Source organism: Schistosoma mansoni, assembly GCF_000237925.1.
Source record: "Schistosoma mansoni, WGS project CABG00000000 data, chromosome 1 unplaced supercontig 0034, strain Puerto Rico, whole genome shotgun sequence".
In the NCBI taxonomy this organism is placed as follows: Eukaryota; Metazoa; Platyhelminthes; class Trematoda; order Strigeidida; family Schistosomatidae; genus Schistosoma; species Schistosoma mansoni.
This window is the reverse complement of record NW_017385988.1, coordinates 1,160,416-1,180,964: the sequence shown is the minus strand read 5'-3', so window position 1 is coordinate 1,180,964 and position 20,549 is coordinate 1,160,416. Positions and strand designations below refer to the sequence as shown.

At 34.3% G+C, this 20,549-nt stretch overlaps 1 protein-coding gene across 1 annotated transcript in view; it reads left to right on the top strand.

Annotated features, from left to right (window-relative positions):
- The window catches only part of Smp_155330 (serine/threonine kinase), a gene marked incomplete at both ends in the record, with an annotated part of 66,221 nt that extends 46,450 nt beyond the window's left edge, over positions 1-19,771 (top strand). The window contains 9 exons of the mRNA XM_018791879.1: positions 4,916-4,978; positions 8,754-8,998; positions 9,931-10,024; positions 11,932-11,996; positions 12,123-12,316; positions 14,938-15,042; positions 15,118-15,942; positions 16,018-16,928; positions 19,760-19,771. Of these exons, the coding sequence (XP_018644985.1) occupies positions 4,916-4,978; positions 8,754-8,998; positions 9,931-10,024; positions 11,932-11,996; positions 12,123-12,316; positions 14,938-15,042; positions 15,118-15,942; positions 16,018-16,928; positions 19,760-19,771 (2,514 nt within the window). The remainder of the gene's footprint in view (positions 1-4,915; positions 4,979-8,753; positions 8,999-9,930; positions 10,025-11,931; positions 11,997-12,122; positions 12,317-14,937; positions 15,043-15,117; positions 15,943-16,017; positions 16,929-19,759) is intronic.
- Between the last annotated feature and the right edge of the window lie 778 nt (positions 19,772-20,549).

Genomic DNA, 20,549 nt, shown 5'->3' with positions numbered 1-20,549 from the left:
GTCTTTCATCAATATGAAAACCATACACTAAATATACCATTTGCACATCTTTCATCAGTTGTCTCCTACGAACTTCATCGTTCTTTTATTCCTATATGGATTTTGTTTGCTTTTAGTTTTCTTCTCTCTTCTCTTCATTTCAATCGTTTCAATCTTCTCATAGACATCTCACTCTGATTGTTGCTACATGCTACTTATATCTGTCAACATAAATAGTATATATCGCAGTTATATACATTTTAATTTAATTTTTTGTTTCATTCTTTCCTGTTGGATATAATAAACATGACATGGCTCAGAATCGATCACAATGGCGTAGGTGTATACACTCTTTATCTTCCCTTAAACCTTGAGATTAAAGTTGCTTCATAACTTCCTTCCTATACTATATCCTTATATACAACCTATCTTTTATATAGTACCACCACTAAATTAACTACTTCTATGAATTTGGTGTTCATCTTGTTGTGCTAACGAGATATGGCAACTTGGACCGATGCATATATGTGTCTGGTCCTACGTTGTAGCTGACTGAAACATGTAATTAGGCCCAATGATCAATTAATATGGTACATTTTTGTATGAGTCCTTCCAAAAAAATATGAAACAGTATGAAGAGTTTATTGTTCTCTTATTGATGAATACAAACGATGGTTACTATTATTATTCCCTTTTTTCTCAATTCTTTACTAAGTCTTTAAAACTACGATTGAATATACTAATTATGTTCACTAAGTTGTAACAATTTAGAAACTAATTATAACTATCATAATTAGTTTCTTTCCCTTGAAAATAAAGTAAAATTGGATTACTTTAGTTCTGTATTAGTAATAGAGTAGGTCATTAATAAAATAATAAGTAAACTTTCAAGGTAATTCAATAAGTAGTTAAAAGAATGAATAAAATTACTTTCTGTGTCATTATCTTTATGGTTTATTCGAGTCACTAGTTCGTTTTGTAATCACCGAAAAAAAAAAGATTGTGACTGATGAGAGTTTAGCTCCGAGCTAATGAAATAATGTTTTTTTCACATAACTGGGCGTAGCATTTATTGAACCCAAGTTGTTAGCGTTGGTTGACTAAAGACAAAGTCATAGAAGAATTAATAATTGAAATTGAGATAATGATAGGAAGTGAAGAATGGATTTGATAGTGAAAAGAGGTTTTTGAATACTGTTAAAGGTCCAAGGACTGTCGTCTATATTGTAGTGAGATATTTCTTTTCAAGTTACGTGAAAAGAAAATTGGATTAAGAATGACTTTGGTGACATGAACTCGTCACATCAAGACGATGACATTGCTTTTTTGTTAGGTTTTGAAATGTTAGTTCTTTACCCTAAAATCCTAAAGGTTAATGTAGGATGTGTTATTTTAAAGACTGATATTTTCGTTTCCTTATTGTAATAAAACAATATTAGATGTTGGTTATCTGAGAAAAACACCTTACTGTTATCACACTCCTGTACAACTTTACTATATCGCACTATAAATAACTTACCTAGCTTGGCTCACTTAGAAAGAACAATTTTTCCAACTAATGTAGGTCGACTGAGTCAACACGATAGACAAGTCCGAACACTACATCAAGGTAGCAGCCACGGTGAAACTGAAGAAATATCTGTCTCTTTTCTTTAGCTCACAAATAATCTTGATTGTTAGATAACAGAATTACACTTGAAGACTTATTCACGGATGTATTCTGACCGAAGTTCATAATTTAAAATTTTCAATTTTAATAAACGAATAAAACCGTGAAGTACATTCGGGTATTACACTACTCAAAAATGAAAACGCAAATGTTTTCACAAAAAGGATAATGTGTGTTGTATCTGTAACATAGTGTTGACGAATTTTTCTTCCAATACCCAAGGTTGTTCTTGATTAGTTTTAAAAACTGAACGAACCAAAGTAGATACAGTTGTTTCTGGCTGAATACATATTCATCCATTTATCTCGTTTCAAAATGTTGTAGATCGGAATGTGTTTACATGGACCTTAGTAAACTATGATCACTAGCATTGATTTGTTACCTTCTGTTGTATGATTGGAAATAAATAGTGTCACATACCATGATTGAATGATGAGTCAATCGATATTAAACTACTATTAAAAACTTGGAAGCATTAAACTTCTGTTTCGTCCCAGTAGGGGACCCCTTAGCAGTGAACATTTAAAAATTAACACCGTTTGATGCCGGCTCAGTGGTCTAGAGATGACTGCTTTGTAGTCAACATTAGATCTCATATCCAAATACGACCTATTTTGCCATTGTACAAACGTCACTTCAACTGATGTGATAGATCCTTCAATAAAAATGAGTAGGTAACAGTTAAACAACAATGAATGTAATGTCTACTGATTTTATCTAGTTAATGATAAGAAGTTTACTTTTATGAGTGTAACTAGATGACTTACTCTACAGGGGAGTTAAAATATATACCATTGTTTTCTTAGTGAGCATTAATGTAACTAAAAAAAGCACGGTAAAATAAAATTATTGTAACACAAAAGCAAAATAATTGAGTTAAAGTCCTGGCGTCGTAAAGGGTGTATTACTAATTTTTATCTTGATATCCTTGTTTCTAATCGACTGACTTACTTCAATGAGCATCAATTATAATAATTACGTTTTTATTCTTTACAAAGGTGGTACAAAAATGCTAATCAGTAAACTTTATCTTTGGGCTCTTTACTGTTATTCTTTCTGAAGTATAGTTCATTTCATCTGGGAATTTTATAAATTAAAAAATTGTTGCTTATTCCAGATCTTTACATTTGTTAGCCTATGTTTTGCCTAATAATAACTAATCTGGCTTGATTTGAGTCATTGACCAAATGTAAATCAACACTCATTCTTCGTTATTTCATGCAATATTTAGCATTTTCGATTTATTTGATGAGTAAACACTGGATATAATAAGATGATTTTCACCTGGAGGATTTCATTTCATGCTATAACTTCCTCTTTTTTGATTGCTTTTCATTCGATAATTTTGGATGTATTACAGTAATGTCGATAACTCTGGATAATTATAATGACATCTGTAGGGGGAGTTACACCCTGACTTGCAGCACTGATCAACTAAATAAACGGGAAAAAATGCTAGATACTACACAGTTATTGAATATTGTAAATAAGATGGTTATCTTCATACAGTTTATTTACTTTCATTATAAATTTTGTACCCTATACATATAAGTTTAAATTCATTAACTTCACTCCATCGCACAAGCAAGTGGCTATCAGGACTCAGTGGCCGAGTGATTAACGCGATGGCATTTGAAGCGAAAGGTACTGGGTTTGAGTTCCAGAGTGAACATCAACTCTGAGATACAGGTACATCCACCTGACGAGTCCCAAATAGGACGAAACGCGCATCCTGGATTCCACTACTAGCCACTATCCATCTTTACTTATTTATATGCTGAGTTTGAGTTAGTTACAATTGATCTTACCTAATTTATTGAAACTAACTGTCGTTTTTGTAAATATGTAGATCGCTCCTTGTTTTCGAAATGATTCAACAGTTAGTGTTGATATACTATCTTTTTTTCCTATTGTTATCGATTTGTTTTTCTTCTTTTCTTGTTCTGTTTTAAAGCAATTCTTTCTTACCTTTATTCAAATAAAATGGAATTTTTTCAAAAGATTATCACCACGAAACATCTGTCTTTAAAAAAAATTATGATTCTGTACCTTTCATAGAAATGTACACATATGTTACTGATGATTGTAAGAGGTGTACAATAAGATTTCCCTTAATTTATTTTTTACAATTTTATTCGGTTTTCGCATTAAAAAGAACGCTTTATTTCTTATGGAATTTTTTAAGGGATTTAGAGCTATCAGCAAGATTCCATGCTTGACTTAGATTTTTTAATAGATGGTACTTATCAACCGTGTATATCTGCAATCTTTAGGGACTTGATACTCGTTGTTGAAGTGGAATTCGTGTTACACCGACAAGCTATTCAACTGGATTTTTCATTCCTAATAAGTAGACGAATTTGATATAGGTTTCTGCTCAGGGGTCACTCTGTGCAGACAAAAGAACAGTATTTATTATCTGTTAACTCATTTCTCGAGTATAAATCCGTTTACATGACTTCAAGCAATACTCTTAGTGTGGAGGTTATGCTACCCGGTTGAGCTAACCGAAGCATACGGAGTGTGATTTTAATCTGTTAATTGACACAAAATATGATGCAGAGATGACAAAAAATATACTACTTGTCGCATTTGTCGTGTTTAATGGGTATTCGTTAAAATTCTGCTCGCATACAGTTTTGCTAGAAGTTTTAATTACCAATAATCACCATAAAAGCTACGTCACTAGCCTACATAATGAGTCTAGACCCAATTAATTTATCAAACGAATGTCAGTTAGTAGTTAAAGAAAGGATTAAGATCGTTTAATTAGAAAAAAAATCATTTTTAATTTAATGATCCTAGTTATGATAACGAGGCATTTACCACATTTTCGGCCTAAGTACACAGATTGCATCAGTAAACGGTAATATTGGTTATAACCTCTTGAAATTGTAGAACAAAATTATCACATAAACCAGATTTGATTGCAATCACCATGATCTCATTTGATAATTATCTAGTTTGATATGTACAAGACTAGGAATAAAAAATTCTGTTAAATTGTAATATGATTCTGTTTAAAGTGGTTGTTTGTCCAGTCGAAGACTATTGAGGGGGATTGTGAATTTAAACAAAGTGCTATTTTATTTTGTAATGTCAGAGTTTGACTTTGATATTAACTAATTTTCTATCATGATTCATCTTTTTGATGCCGAATGATACACATCTACCTTCCTTATTATTTAATTTAGTTCAAACAGTATCGAGGCTGGCTCTATTTTTTTGTATTCACTGTTTTTTCATTTTTTCTGTTTTTGTTATTAGCAATCTGATTTGAGTAAATACATTGAAAATCATCCACGTGGTATTAAACTGCACAATGTTCGAGTAAGTGTATGTTTTCAATATAAGGTTATGTTGATTGTTGAGTTCCATTAAAATTATTAACTGATCGATATTAGACCTCTATTAAAAGCTTGGAAGCACTGGACGGCTGTTTCTTTTTAGTATGGGGCTCCTTGAAAGTGCACAGTTAGACATTAACACCGTTGAACTCTGGTTAAGTGGTCTGGAAGTTAAGCAGTCGCGTACGAGGCCGAAGGTTCCGGGTTCGTGGATGCACAATTCTGACGAGTTGTGTACTAGCACGAAAAAACCGTTCAGTGCTTCCAGATTTTCTATGATGGCCTAACTAAGATAGTTTTTTGATTTCATGGAAATACGTGCATGTTCAAACTGTTACCGCCTGTTTTTTTAATTTTCAAACTGTTTCCCTTGTACTATGGTATACTTTTTATTGGAATAATTATTTGGTTTATTAGTACAACGAGGTTCAATAACCAGTTTTCAATACTGAGGATTCCCGTACTGAGATAAGACAACTGTCCAGTACTTCGTAGGTTGTTTTTAATATGATGCACAAACTGATTATAATCTTTATGGAATTATATCTCAATGCAGTCTTTTGGCAGTAAATATGTATAGTGAATTCGAAGTGTAATGGTTGAATGAGGGCCCCGTCCCTATAAATTGAAGTAGCATTTATCAGCCATTTCATAGTGACCAATGTTTTATTGCTTAATCCGTAGTGCTCTTATTGGATTTAATTTATCAAGTTTGAACCGTGATATCAATTCATTTGCCTTAGTAGCTTTATTGGGCATTTAATCGGTCAGCATTAAGAACTAGGCAAGTCGACATTGTATACTATCCAGTGATTGGTTAGTACTAAGCCTCTCATTTCCATATAAGGTACTTTGTGATGGTAACAGTTTTTTTTTCACACTGTGTGGCATGGTTTTAATTCTCAGAAAATGGGAGCACCATGTTCCAAATGATACTGTAGAATCGTTTACTGATTATAGATTGGCAGCAACAAAAGTCAACACAAATTAGTTATAATCAACATATGATCTGGCACAAGTTTGCACCGAAATTATTTCTCATATCTTGTCCATACAGAGAGATTAAACCAAAGCATCTGAAGGAATTTTAGGTGCATCAATGATAATAAAAATGACTGAATTTGAATAATATAGATCGACAGGGATAACTGAATTCACATAATAAAAAGTTTCAAATAATATTAAAACTTATAACCATCTTTAGTTATGTCGCTTAAGCCAGGTTGTCTGTAGCTACCAACGTGACTCAGACCAGTAGTCTGTGAATGATGGTACACTTTGATTTACCTGCCCTCTTCTTCTAACTACATGGAAGTAAATGTTAGTAGGATATAAGTAACGTATGTCTTAACCAGCTCAGTCGATGTGGATTCATATTTTCATCAACCTATATTTAACGTGTGCTATTCTTCATACTTCACCAATACTCGCTTGGCTATTGCGCTATCCGTGGACAATTTTTCCAAGAAGTTTATTGTTGAACTTCAAAAAAATCTACATTATGCAAAGAGTCGTTTGTTTCAATAAAATTCCTGAATGCACTTTATACGTATGTATTTATGCAATCTTATGTGTTAAGTGAGTAGAGAGAAACTTCAATTGGAATCAAGCATTTGAAATACTTACGCCTGTTAACCCTTGTAGAGTGGCATAGGCCGCTCACCAGTATTCTCCATCGAACTCTGTCCTGGACAATCTTTTCCACTTGTTTCCAGTTGCTATTCATCCTTTTCATGTCTACTTCCAATCCCGGACATACTGTGTTCCTCGGTCTTCCACTTTTCCGTTTTTCGTCAGGATTCCAAGTTAATGCTTGCCTTGTTATACAGTTTGTTGATTTCCGTATTGTATGTCCTATCTACCTCCATTATCTTTTACTACTTTCCTCCTCAGCTGGAACCTGGTTTGTTCTCTCCCACAGTAGGTTGTTTCTCATGGTATCCGGTTAACGGACATTGAGTACCTTGAGTAGACAATTGTTTATAAATACTTGTACATATTGGTGATGGTTGTGGTAGTTCTCGAAGTTTCTTATCCGTACAATGGAACTGTCTCGATGTTGTTATTGAATATTCTGGCTTTGATGTTGTCTGACAATTGTTTTGAGTTACATATGTTCTTCAACTGTAGGGATGCGATTGTTGCTTTGCGAATCCTTGCCTTTACGTTTGCATCAGATCTTCCTTGTTTATCAATGATGCTGTCCAAGTACGTGGACGTTTTTACCTCTTCCAGAGTTTCTCCATCAAGTGGTACTGTGTTGGTATTCTCCGTGTTGAATTCGATGATGTTGGTTTTTCTTTGTGTATGTTTAGGTCTACTTCTGTGGAGGCCTCCGCTGCTTCCCTGGTTGTGTTCACCTGTATTCGTTGGTGTGTATGTGATTGGATGGTAAGGTTATCTGTGAAGTCTTAACGGTCTAGTTTTATCCAAGCTGTTCATTGTATTCGAAGTAGATGTTAAATATTCTGAATTCTTTCTTTAATTGGGTCAGTAGACCATGTGTGTAAATCTGTACTCCATGTACTTCGGCTTGATAAACCTTATAGTATCACCAGACCATACAGTATGCAATTCAAACTGAGTACATAAACCTTTACACGGTAAACAAGTTACATTAGAAAAACAAACTAAAATCGTTTATAATTTTCTCGATTGAGTACTCATACAAAATGTCATTGTCAATATTATTGTTTTAAGTAGTAGTAGTTAAAAAATATGCCTTTCCCCATAAATTATGAATTTGTTTATAGATACGAGTTAACAGATCATGAGATGAAATAGTATCCTTTCGTATATGCATATTAATGTTTGACTTCAACTAGGATAACTTTATGCAAAAACTGATCATTTTAAAAAAGGAATACTCAATTTGCATATTTTCTACCACTAAATAGAAAAAAGAAATCGGTTTTTACTCAGATCAATATCATTTGTTTTATTCAATTTTATAAATCGTTAGAGCATTCATCATTACAATCAGTCAGTCGTAAAGAACGTAAAACCTGACAAAGATGTGCATTAGTCTTCGAGTTGCCACACTGTATTAACATAGCAAGATGAAGTTATCAAGACAAATGTCAAATATAATTAGTAACAATGTCAATTGTGGTGGGAAACAATACTCTTAACCATTATGAGACGAGAAGAATGAATGGAGCTCAGAATCTAAGGGAGGGAAAATAGTGAATGTATCTGCTTCATTATGACCCCGATTCTAAGTTATGTCACCTAAATTCTCCAATCATTGGTTGCAATAAACATTCATAGCCCAACCAGGTAGTCTATATTTACCAATGGTGCTTAACTGGACAGTCGATTGGCCTTATGAACTGATGCCACGTTTTGTTTTCCTTCATACTATTTAAACCTGTGTTAATCTTCTTCGGTTATTTATTTACTCTGAAGAGGTGGCTTACATCAAGTCACAAAATCTAAGCAATACAATTTTTCTACTCACTGGAATATAACAAAAAATATTATTGTTATTATAAACTTTCTACCCAATGCTCAATTTATTTGAAACTATCAGGTCCAACCTTGGCATTGATATTTACAACTTTGTTTTTGTTGTTACTCTACATTATTACCAGTCTTATATGTGATAATTATATTTGAAATAATCTCAGCGACTGAAATTTAAATAATTCCATCGTTTTGTCCAGTGAACTTGTCTAGACTTCTTCAGGGTAATCATCTGTCTTACCTATTTCTTTATATATCTAAAATGAAAATTTTCTTCTTTTTTTTCCTTATAGCTTTTTCTTTATCAACTTTTACGTGGTTTAGCTTATTGTCATGATCGACATATATTGCATAGAGATTTAAAACCACAAAATTTACTTATATCAATACAAGGTGAATTAAAACTTGCTGATTTTGGTTTGGCCAGGGCGAAATCTGTACCTAGTCGTACTTATAGTCATGAAGTTGTTACATTATGGTATCGTCCACCGGATGTTTTACTTGGTTCAACATGTTATACTGCTTCATTAGATATTTGGTAAGTTTGCTTCCAGGTTAATTTTTTTTTGAAGAAAACAATAATGATTATTTTTGTAAATAGAACGAGAAGAAAATGATTAAAAGAACAACATAAATTCATTTTTATAGTTCATAGCTTATCATTATATACAAACGGCCTATATTTACATTATTGTAATGCTCAGTGAGTATCATCATGACAAATGACGAGTGGGAACATAAACTCTGGGATGCATGTACATCTAGATGACGAGTCCCAAACAAGACAAAACGCGCGTCTTGGATTCCACTGCTGGTCATCATCATCACAGCTTATAATGCTTTTAACTAAGATCAATATCGAGACAATCCGCACAAGATGTACATGTGCCAGTAAGAGTTTAATCAATTGCAGTCTTAAACTTCAATGAAAAGATTCAAGCAAACAATACAGTGAATTGTAGTTAAGATTAATTAGTATATATATATATATATATATATATATATATATATATACTCAGTAAAGCGAATGTCCGGCGCTTTAACCGGGTTGGTGGACAAGGCGAGTTCACCTAGGGGAGTTGGAAAACCCTGATTTCAAACCAATGGTGCACATGGGCTCCAGTATCCTGAAGGAACGAATGGCGTATGAACCAACTGTTGGTCACCGGCTACCATGGGACTGCATCTCCTTACGATGCTCCACTGCCTTGTGGACTAGACCTTTAGGTCAAAGGCTCCGGGTGTGGCCCCCTAAGAAAACCACCTGCTTCAGTCTGGGCACCTGTTCAGTATCACAGCCCTCACACAAATCAAATGAGATTTGTGTGGCACATATTTATCTGGTGCTTCCTTGTACCAATATTTATGTGTTTAAATAATAAATAATAATATAATAATAATAATCAGTAAAACTCACTCAAAATATCCAATTAACCTTTTTTCAAAAATCATCTTTTGTTTATTTTCAAGGGGTGTTGGTTGTATTTTCACTGAAATGATATCAGGAGTGGCAACATTCCCCGGTTCAAAAGATTCAGTGGATCAACTTGATAAAATTTTTCGGGTTAGTTTTTACAATCCATCTATGTTGTTGTTATTGTTAGTTGTGTACAGTTTAATTTTCTTGTAATTTTCTCTCGAATTTAGAATATTGAGATGTTAACATTCAGATTTCAGTTGTTTCAGTTAACGGAATATATGTATGTCATTTATGTCATGAAACAGGGATAATCATAGATATTCCTTGAAAATGCTTGGACCAGATTGCCAGGCGAAACGTTCGATTTCAAATTCATTCACTGAGATTTTACAAATATATTATTCCTATTTAATGTCCTTACAGCAACTTGGTGCCCGAATACTGCAAAACTATTCGCTCTAATTTAGACGAAAGTTCTTATATAAGTGGTAATCATAGTTGCTGAATATTTTACTTGAATGAATTGATCTCAGTTTCATACTTACACGTATCGTTAATTTTCTTTTCGTGTTATATTCTTTGTGAATCCATTGTCTCAGTGCCTTAAGTCGTCTGACTTTTAGTCACTAAGTTACAGGTTTAAGCTGGTCTACAACTACCATGGTTAAGGTAATCGGCTGTTAAATTTTTTTTAACTCTTACATATAGACTGACTGGAAATCATGTACACAAATCTTTACTACACGATGAGTTATTGTTAAGATTATCACCAATTTACCTCTCTTGTTGATTGTTATATTGGCTTTTCAATGAATGGCAGAAGTGAATAATATTTTTATGATTTTATTACCAATTGACAATCAGTAATATATAAAATTTAATGAGACGTTTGTCAAGAATGGTAATGTTTAAACAAGTTACTTGAAAAATGTATACACATGGTGTTTGTATTACGTTGTCAATCAATCTGATCCATATAGACTATAGTGTATTTTATGAAATGATTGGTTAGAAACTTTATGTGAAATAAACTTGGTATTGTTTGTTTGACTGCAACTGGTCAGTCTCTAATAGGCATATGTGCATACTGTGCGTATTGCCTCGATATAGCCTTAATTCACAAGCAGATGCAGGTACATCTAGCTGAAGAGTCCCAGATAGGACGAAACGCGCGTCCTGGATTCCACTGCTAGCCACTATCCATCTTTGCTTTATGTGAAGTAGTTTAAAAAAGGATGGATTGCATTATTGTTCATATATTTACATTTTATCTTTTGTTCATTTTACCTCTCGTCCTGACGAGTTCTTTTCCATTTTGTCATACTCTTTCAATGATTTTTAACATTTCAACTAGGCCTTAAGTCTAAGTTTAAAACCAAGAAACATTAACGAAGTTGACTTATAAACAGTTTGTTGCATAGTTCGACCCCACACACACTTGATATTATTACTAGCTATAATGCAAACAAAGTGTAGTCCAAAGCTGACCATACAATTGTGTCACTAGGTTAAATGAGTTGTATAAAAGCTGATATATCAGTTGAAACACCTGATAACTTGTAAAATAAGTGGTATTAGTCTTTAGTTCAAATTCTACTTTGACACGAGTTAGAATTATAGGGAGAGATGGATGGCGATTAGCTGTGAAATTCAGGACCCGCATTCCTTCTTATGTAGGAATGTCAGTTAGATGTCCCTGAATCCCTAGTTGGTGTTCACTGCGGGATTCGAACCCTGTATAGGTCACTTCAAATGCTATTTCATTACCCACTTAGCTACTGAGTCCAGATAGCCACTGGCTTGTGCAGTGGGATGTCTAAGAGAGAGTAATCCATTCTAGTCCTAAACATCAAGGAGAATATTTAAACAACCAATATGAACGAGTTAGAATATTAAAGTAGTGTAGATTGTGTTGTGTAGCTATTTATGCTTGAAAGTCTACAGAAATTTATTTCGTTGCAATAAAGTAATTTTCAACATAATTTGTCGAATGTCGGCAACAGCAAAAAGTTTTCCTTATTTTCTGCTTATTGTACATCTCTCTCTCTTAGGTTATGGGTACACCATGTGAAGAAACTTGGCCCGGTGTATCTAAATTACCAAAATATAAAACATTGTTAGGCGATTTAAATGTTAATTCGACTATTCAACGAACAAAAAGTGCATCATCGGGTTTGACTATTAGCAATAATGAGTGTGACGAACGTTCACGTAAATCTACTGATAATGATCAAAAGCAAAGACGTTTACATTTCTATCCTAATCGACCTTTACACAGGGTTATATCTCGTCTTAGTCGTGCACCACATGCAGAGTCATTAGCATTACAATTTTTACAACTTCAACCATCCAAGCGAATTAGTGCACGAGCTGCTATGCGTAGTGCATATTTCTCTAATCATTTACCAATTGCACAACTTGCTTGTCTTCCAGATAGTAAGTCTTAAGTTTAACTTTATTGTGTTGTTTTGTTTGTGAAAAAAAATTTGCTCACATTTTCAATACTTTTATTTTTGTTATTATTAGGGGTTTGTAGAAACTGTTGAATTTTATCAAGATCATAAACCGATCAGAGTTAGATAACCATTGTAGCATTGATCACATCTTCACCCTCTGCCAAATGTTAGAACACCGTCATACTTATCGCAGGCCAACAATCGTAGTGTTTCTTGATATCAGGGCTGCCTTCGATTCGTTGGACAGGACTGTTCTCTGGGATTGTCTATTGAAGAAGGGTGTGCCTGAGAAGTTCATTAACATCTTAAAGGCCCTGTATACGAACACCTCAGGCAGAGTGAGGGCATACAACCACCTTTCTCCCTTGTTTCATTCGAGCAGTGGGGTTAGGCAAGGTTGCCCGATCTCACCATTCCTCTTCAACTTTGCCATCGATGACATCCTGGAAACAGCTCTGATGGATGTAAGTAATGGCAGTGTGGATATGTTGCCTGGAGAACGACTTCTCGACCTCGAGTATGCGGATGATATTGTCTTACTGTGCGATAATGCCCAAGGCATGCAATCCGCACTTAATCAGTTGGCAATCAGTGTCCGCAGGTACGGCATGTGCTTTGCACCCTCCAAGTGCAAAGTACTCCTACAAGACTGGCAGGATTCTCATCCTGTACTCACCCTGGATGGTGAACAGATTGAAGTAGTTGAGAAGTTCGTGTATCTAGGTAGCTATATAAGTGCTGGTGGTGGCGTGAGTGATGAGATTGATGCACGTATAATGAAAGCCAGAGCGTCTTATGCCAATCTGGGCCATCTTTGGTGCCTTCGTGATGTTAGTCTGGCTGTAAAAGTTCGGATCTACAACGCGTCGGTGAGAGCAGTTTTGCTCTATGCTTGTGAAACCTGGCCTCTCCGAGTTGAGGATGTTAGACGACTCTTCGTGTTCGATCATCGTTGTCTCCGAAGGATTGCTGACATCCAGTAGCAACACCATGTTAGTAATGCAGAGGTTCGGCATCGTGTGTTCGGGCGCAGAGACGATAATTTAATTGGTGTCACCATCTTGAAACACCGACTTCGGTGGCTTGGACATGTTTTACGAATGTCGTCCCAGAGACTTCCACGTCGTGCATTATTTGACGACTCTGGGACTGGTTGGAAAAGGCGGAGAGGAGGTCAGTGTATGACATGGTGTCGTGGCATGAAAGAGAGCTGCAAAGGGCTAGCTTCTGTTGGTCCTTCACGACTCCCTGGCTGGGGTCTGAGAGATGGTGCAACACAGTGGCTAGAGACGTTATCAGATATGGCTCAGAATAGAAGCCAGTGGCGATCCTGCTGCAACCTTCTTTTACTTTCTTCATAAAGAGTGGTTCTAACTTTCTTAACTGAAAGAGTCTTCCGCCTTATCTTTTCATCCCTTCTTTTCCTACTTTCATTATTTTGTGTGGCGCATGTGTATCTAGTGCCCTTTTGTACCAATATATATGTGTTTAAATAAATAAGTAAATAAATAAATAAATAAAGCTGTTTCTTCCCATCGTAGAACACCTCACCAGAACTCTACCACGGCCGCACCGGAACCGAACCTCATGGCCTTCTAGTTTCGTCACAAGGCCCTGACTTTAAGACCATTAGGGCAGCATCCAATGATTTACTGGCTTATCTGTAATCATTTTGCGATATTTCGGAACCATCTTTCATTGTTTCAGATGCGCAAATTAGCCTCACAGCTGACATGTCTAAACTTCGCTGGTTATAGCTTTTCGTGTCGGGTTCTGTGTAATCGATCTGTAGTAACAAGAATGCAATTTTATGTCTTGTCTCTAGTCTGATAATCGATAACCTATATTACCAGTAGGACTGATGATCGTCTGTTTATCATTTGCCACATCGACTAATTAACAACAACTCTTGTTAGCTCTCGTTCTCCTTTTAACACAGTGGTGAATCAGTTAGGAAGCAGATCAGTTATCTTTTGTACTTAACCATAACTCGAAGCTCACACAATAATGCACTTGAAGTGTATGTCTGATCACATAGAAACAGAGTTGGAGACCTAATATGTGTATGTCACTTATTGATAAGTGAGTAATAGTGGAATAATTGATTAATGAGAAATCTGGAATAACAAAATATTTGCCAATGAGTTATGGATTAAATGAAAGGTTAGGAAGAGGTGAATCTAGAAATACAACAATACAAGTGTCTATTAATTAATCAATAGAAATCTGAATAACAATCCTTCATATGATAGTCTCGAAAGTCATACTTTCTTATTATTCTTCCCATTAAATCAACTAATAATCCAGAGATTTGCATTGTATTGTTTGTTCGTAATAGATATATCTACTGATGCTGCAATTGTCGTTTAACATAACAGTAATTTAACCGGTTTTTTTGACTCTATGATATATGTGTGTTTTCCAACATATTAATTTCTGTTTTTTATTGTCTATTCTACGTAATTAGAAAATAGATACATTTTTCTAATACATTTTTCTCACTGTTTCACTATAACTGACAGCAACCGTATCACTAATTTTAATTGATTTTGTTTCATGATGTCCGTATTAATTGACGGTATTCTTCTTTTTTTCGTTTAGCTTTATCCATTTTCGTTATTCCGAATATTCGTTTAGTACCAGAATCAACTTCACAATCTAGCCCACCGAAAGATCTTTCACATAGTTACCACCGACGTCATGAAAGTGATCAAGCTAATAGTAATAATGATGATACTAATAATAATAGCAACAGTTCAATTCAACATCAACAGGATGAAGATCGTTCAGAAATTGATGCATTTCATGTTAAAGAAAGAAATAACGGTGTTCATTTAGAGTCTAATAATCATCTTCACCGTCAAGATTTTCCGCAGTTTGAAAAACAATTAATTGTTGGCAAATGTTTACAATTATCATCATATAATACATCAGGTGGTAAGAGTATATCGAAGGAACCACAGATTATATTATCGAAATCTAATAAAAACAAGTATAGTAATCTAAATGCCAAGGGAAAGGGAAATGAGAATCTAAACAATGGATTGGAGACAGATAAGAGTACTTTAGTAAATGAGAATCGAACTCCTCAACACTTGTATGTTTCTCGAGCTTATGAGTCAGCTGATGCTGTTTTAAATGCCATTCCTCTTGATAAATCAAATGGTATTATATCAAAATTGTCTCATGAAGAATGTGAGCCAGTTAAGGTGTTTCCAGCTTGTTTTGATTTACCTAAAAAAAGTGATCAACTAACCCCCAAAATACCACCTTCATCTCGCATTCCGATGGGTGGTAATCTTATATCTCCTAATTCAACCTCTTCTTCAATTTGTGACTCAACTGCACATGTTTCAACTACTCACTCAAATCAAACGCCTGAATTTCTTTCCCCTACTAATCATTCAGCTTATCATACATTACCGGGTTCAACATCTCAAATTTTCTCTACATACCCTCATACTGGTCAATATCCTTTAGTTGCTCATTATCCTGCATTACCTCCTCTGTTTTATTACCCTGATTATTATGCTCCATATATCACACCAGATTGGAACAATGTACAAAACTCAGTCTACTATTCTCAACTGCCAACACTCGATGAGCGTAGAACTGCCGCTGCAGCGGCGGCAGTCGCGGCTGCTGCAGCTGCTGCCGCTGCAGTTACCCTCTATCCTGCAGTTGCACCACATTCAGATTCATATATACCAAGTGATTTAGTTTCCTCTATGTGTTCACATGATCAAATTCATCAAGAAGTAGGTATCGTAGCAAATGCACTAGATCCTGCTTCATTAAATCTTAGTAAGTGTAGTGATGTTCCACCTGTAGAATCTTCTGAAAAGGAACCCCATATTAGTCTATCAGAAGATAGGTCAATTAAGAGTTCGCATGATCGAAATGGTCGTTGTAATGTTTCAATGCCTGAATCATCTGATATCCGATTCTCCAATAAATTACCTTCAAATTTCAACAGTTATTATGTCCCATGTGGTGTGCCGATGAACTGTTCTAATCCTATGTACATTTGCCCCTGTTTTGCGCATACTAACTATGTTGGTTCGTCTAATTCATCTTTACCAATGGTTCACAACCCTCCAGGATTTTGGGATCCAAAAACATTTCCTTATATGTTTCATGTGCCTCGAAATAATTTTATGTTTTGTGAAAGAGAAAGGTCACGCAACGCCTCAACAGGAGCTCCTCCATACATTGGTCAACCAGATCAAGGAGGTCACTTAGGTAGTTCTAAATTTCAAAAACCATGTGCGACAGTAGCAAACACATCCCTAAGCCATTCATTTTCCCCTTGTTCACAAGTACATCCACCAAATGAGGACACTCTTAATACTACAGAGTCTTTCAGTACAACAGAATCGTCTGTTGGTCGTGATATGATAAACAGTACCTCAATCGGTTATACCAACCCTTCATCGTCCATTCCCGAATCGTCTCAAACAGTTGTTCCGCCTACTCATAAAGAGCCCATTAGTTACCCACTGGGTTCATCCCAACTACATTTATCGAATTCTTGTGCAGACCAACAAACTTATAAAACATGGCAAAATGCATCGTGTTTAACACCATATCAAGTGAGATATTTTCCTCTTTTCGTCTGTTATACTATCATTTCACTTTATTTTCTTTTCTGTATTGTTTTGCATATAAACCATTCTTACAGATTGCTTACTATTTATTATATCCATCATATATGACTTGCGAAAGCGTTTAAATGTCATGAAATGTAATTAGATTGAATGATGTAGTGAAAAACTAATGGTCAATTAGTTATACCATAGAACGTATAATTGCATGTGTACCAATCGAAGTGAACACCACATGAGGAAAGTAAAAGAAAATGTTCAGGATACTTAGTAAAGGGATTGCAGTAATAATAGTGTATATAATCCCATTTCTAGAAAATAAATATGCTGAATATTATATGGAAATAGTGTAATGATCCACAGACTGCGGAAAAACACCAAGCTGAAGATAATTTGTCGATAAGTCTTAGTTGCCCATTTGACGAATATGAAAAACAGAATGTAAAAAGAGAAAAATTCAAACATTCAATCAATAGTTTGTAGTTATCATTACCAAGGTTTGATTTGATAGTTCCAAATAAATTGGTAGATTGTTATCAATAAAAATAATATTGTCGTAATATCCCGACCAGGAGAAAAGTTAAATTTTCTGACGTTTCATGACTCAGTGTAAACCACTTCTTCAGAGAATAAATAAACAAGTTAAACCGAAGTTTAAATAGTACAAAGGGACAAAGCATGAATATTTGATCAAGCCAGTTTTTAATTAATCGTACCAAATATTCTTGCTTTGTTCCTTTATACTATCTAAACTTCGGTTTATTTAACTTGTTTATTTATCTGAAGAAGTGGCTTACACTAAGTCACGAAACATCAGAAAATTTAACTTTTCTACTGTTCAGGATATTACTATTATATTATTTTTATTAATTCAATTTAATAGATTATATATTCGACTTTAAGCTGCTTTTTTTACCTGAGAAGCTATCGTGGGACTGTCTGTCGTCTAAAATTGAAGTGGTTGAGAGATTTTGTATCTAGAAATGTCAACCAATAATATTCACAAACCTGTTGTATTGACCACTTCTAGACATACCACTGCGTCAGAAATAAAAAAATATTGGTGAACCAATGTAGAAACAGTATATTAATTGAATTTTACTATTCCGGTTATTGTATAATTTTTTTTGATAAATATGACAGTTGTGCTCATCTTTAATATATATTCACATTTACCTCATGAATCACATTAAAACTAAATGACAAATCATTGTGATTTTATTTTTGAAACATCTATTCGTGTAGGTTGGTTTACCTGATCTCTCTCAGCCCTACTTGGTCAGACCGAATTTTCTCCCAACTGTACCAAATTATTTTATGCACAATCTTGCTAATCCTATACATTTCTGTCCGGAAAATAATCTTTACACCCATCAAAGCGGTCATATTCATGGTGTAGGTAATATGTCAACAGATGTTCAAAAACGTAGCATACGTACAGATCTTGGATGTAGTGCAACGTTTAATAATACCGGAACAACAGTATCAGATAGTTTAAATCACGGTAATGGGATGAATGGGAGTACTGTGAATGAAACATCAAATCCTTTAATATGTAGTCCTTCATCATTTCTTGCTTTTTCCTGCAATCATAATGTAACATGTGAACCAGTAACAAAATTTTCAGAAGAGAAAAACCTATCCGATGAAATGAATCATTGTCATTTGGAACATTTAACTCCTTGGTTAAATAATCAATATTATTCATTAAACGGTGATAATAACAAAACAATTGCTGTTCATCCACGATCTAATCTATTGTCTAATGATAATTATTATTATGAACCAGAACAAATACAACATCATTTAAATTTCTATGAACAAAAACATAAGAATACCGATATACGTGTTGTGAATCGTAGTGTTAGTTTTACATCACCGGAAACTATGCGATTAGATCATATACCATTAGGTGGACCACCACAACATAATTTATGTATAGTGAATAATCATAATAATGGTAATTGTTTGTCAAATGTATCACAATATCGTTTACCTCGATCTTATGCCTATTATCCAGCTAGTCATTATTCTTCATTGGCAGCTGCTGCAGCAATTCAAAATCCAATACGATTCGGCATGCCCTTTGCTAATAACAATAATGATAATAATAATAATAGTCTTCATCGTAATCATTATCATCACCATTATCATCATGACCATTCATTACAAGATAATTCTATTGGAAAATCTTCAGATTCTTGCGGTCTAGATGATACACCACAACAGCAACAATCTCGTTTTTATCACTCATCCTCGTTTGATCTGAATAGTCAAAGTAATAATAATAATAATAATAACAATAGTAATGGTGATAATAGCATTAGTATTAGTAGTAACAATAATAGTACTAGCCTGTTAGACAATTATGATCAACGGGCACAAACAAATGTTTAACATAACATATTTATATATACTTTTACCAATCCTCTTTCATCTAATTACGATTGTCTTGATTCTCCTGTTCCATTATGTAATTATCATACTTGTCAGTTAATCAAACTGCGGGGTGTATAGTTTGTATGTTTGTGTATGTATATTTTTTTTGTTTTTCGCCTTCCAAAAAAAGAAAACTAAACAAAATGTTAGTATTGAACATCTCGTCGATTAAAATGTACTATTGTTTCTCACATCTATGTCATTATCATTCTTTTGTTGAAGAAAAGTAATTTCTCTTTTTTTTTCCTAGAGAAGAAAACACCTTTCAGTTTTTTTTAAAAAATCTTATCTCCTGTCCTAACTGTTTCCAAGGCTCTGCATTTCATCTGATATGGTGTGTGTGTGAGGGGGGGGTGTTAACTTTGCTGTTTTTTTACAGTCTGCATTTTTAATTAAAAATATCTGCATTTTTCATATACTGTAGTTAATCTTATTTTAATTATGTATATTTCTCTGTAAAAAAATTCCATTTTTGATCATTTCCTGTTTTTTTTATTTTCGAGCTAATGGATATATCCACACTCACAATTACATATACACCATTGTGGTATGTTTTGTTGCTGGATTTTGTATTTTGTTCCTATCACCTATTCTCTTTGTTCAATTTCCAATCATTTATAATTATTCTATTTTATCTGTGTATAGTAACCAAAAAATGTATCCCTGTAAAATATAAATCGTAATATTTTCACTGATGTTTTTTTGTTTGTTGTAATACTCATTATTTTATTTGGTTTTTTTTTTGTTTGCCTTATATGTTTTAAAATTAAAGTGAATGCATAGCTTGTATAAAAGCGAATGCTTTATTTTTGTTTGGTTTTCGTTGTTGTTAATTAAAAGATAGAATTTTATAAATGGTTATGGTGATTGCTTATAGCTACTAGTTAGTTACTTCAGGATTGGATTGCATCGACACCTGAACTAATGATAGGGAGTGAAGTAGTTGAGTGTGTTGACCGCTTCACTTATCTTGAAAGTCTCATCAGCCTTTGTGGTCTGGTGTGTGACGAAATCTCAGCACGGATACAGAAGGCTTGTCTAGCTTCCGCCAACTTGCGACATTTACGGTAAGAGTAGAGGATATTCGTGGGCTACTAGTATTCGATCATATGTGTCTTCGAAGCATTGCTCGTATATCCTGGAACCACCGAGTAGGTAGTGCAGTTGTTA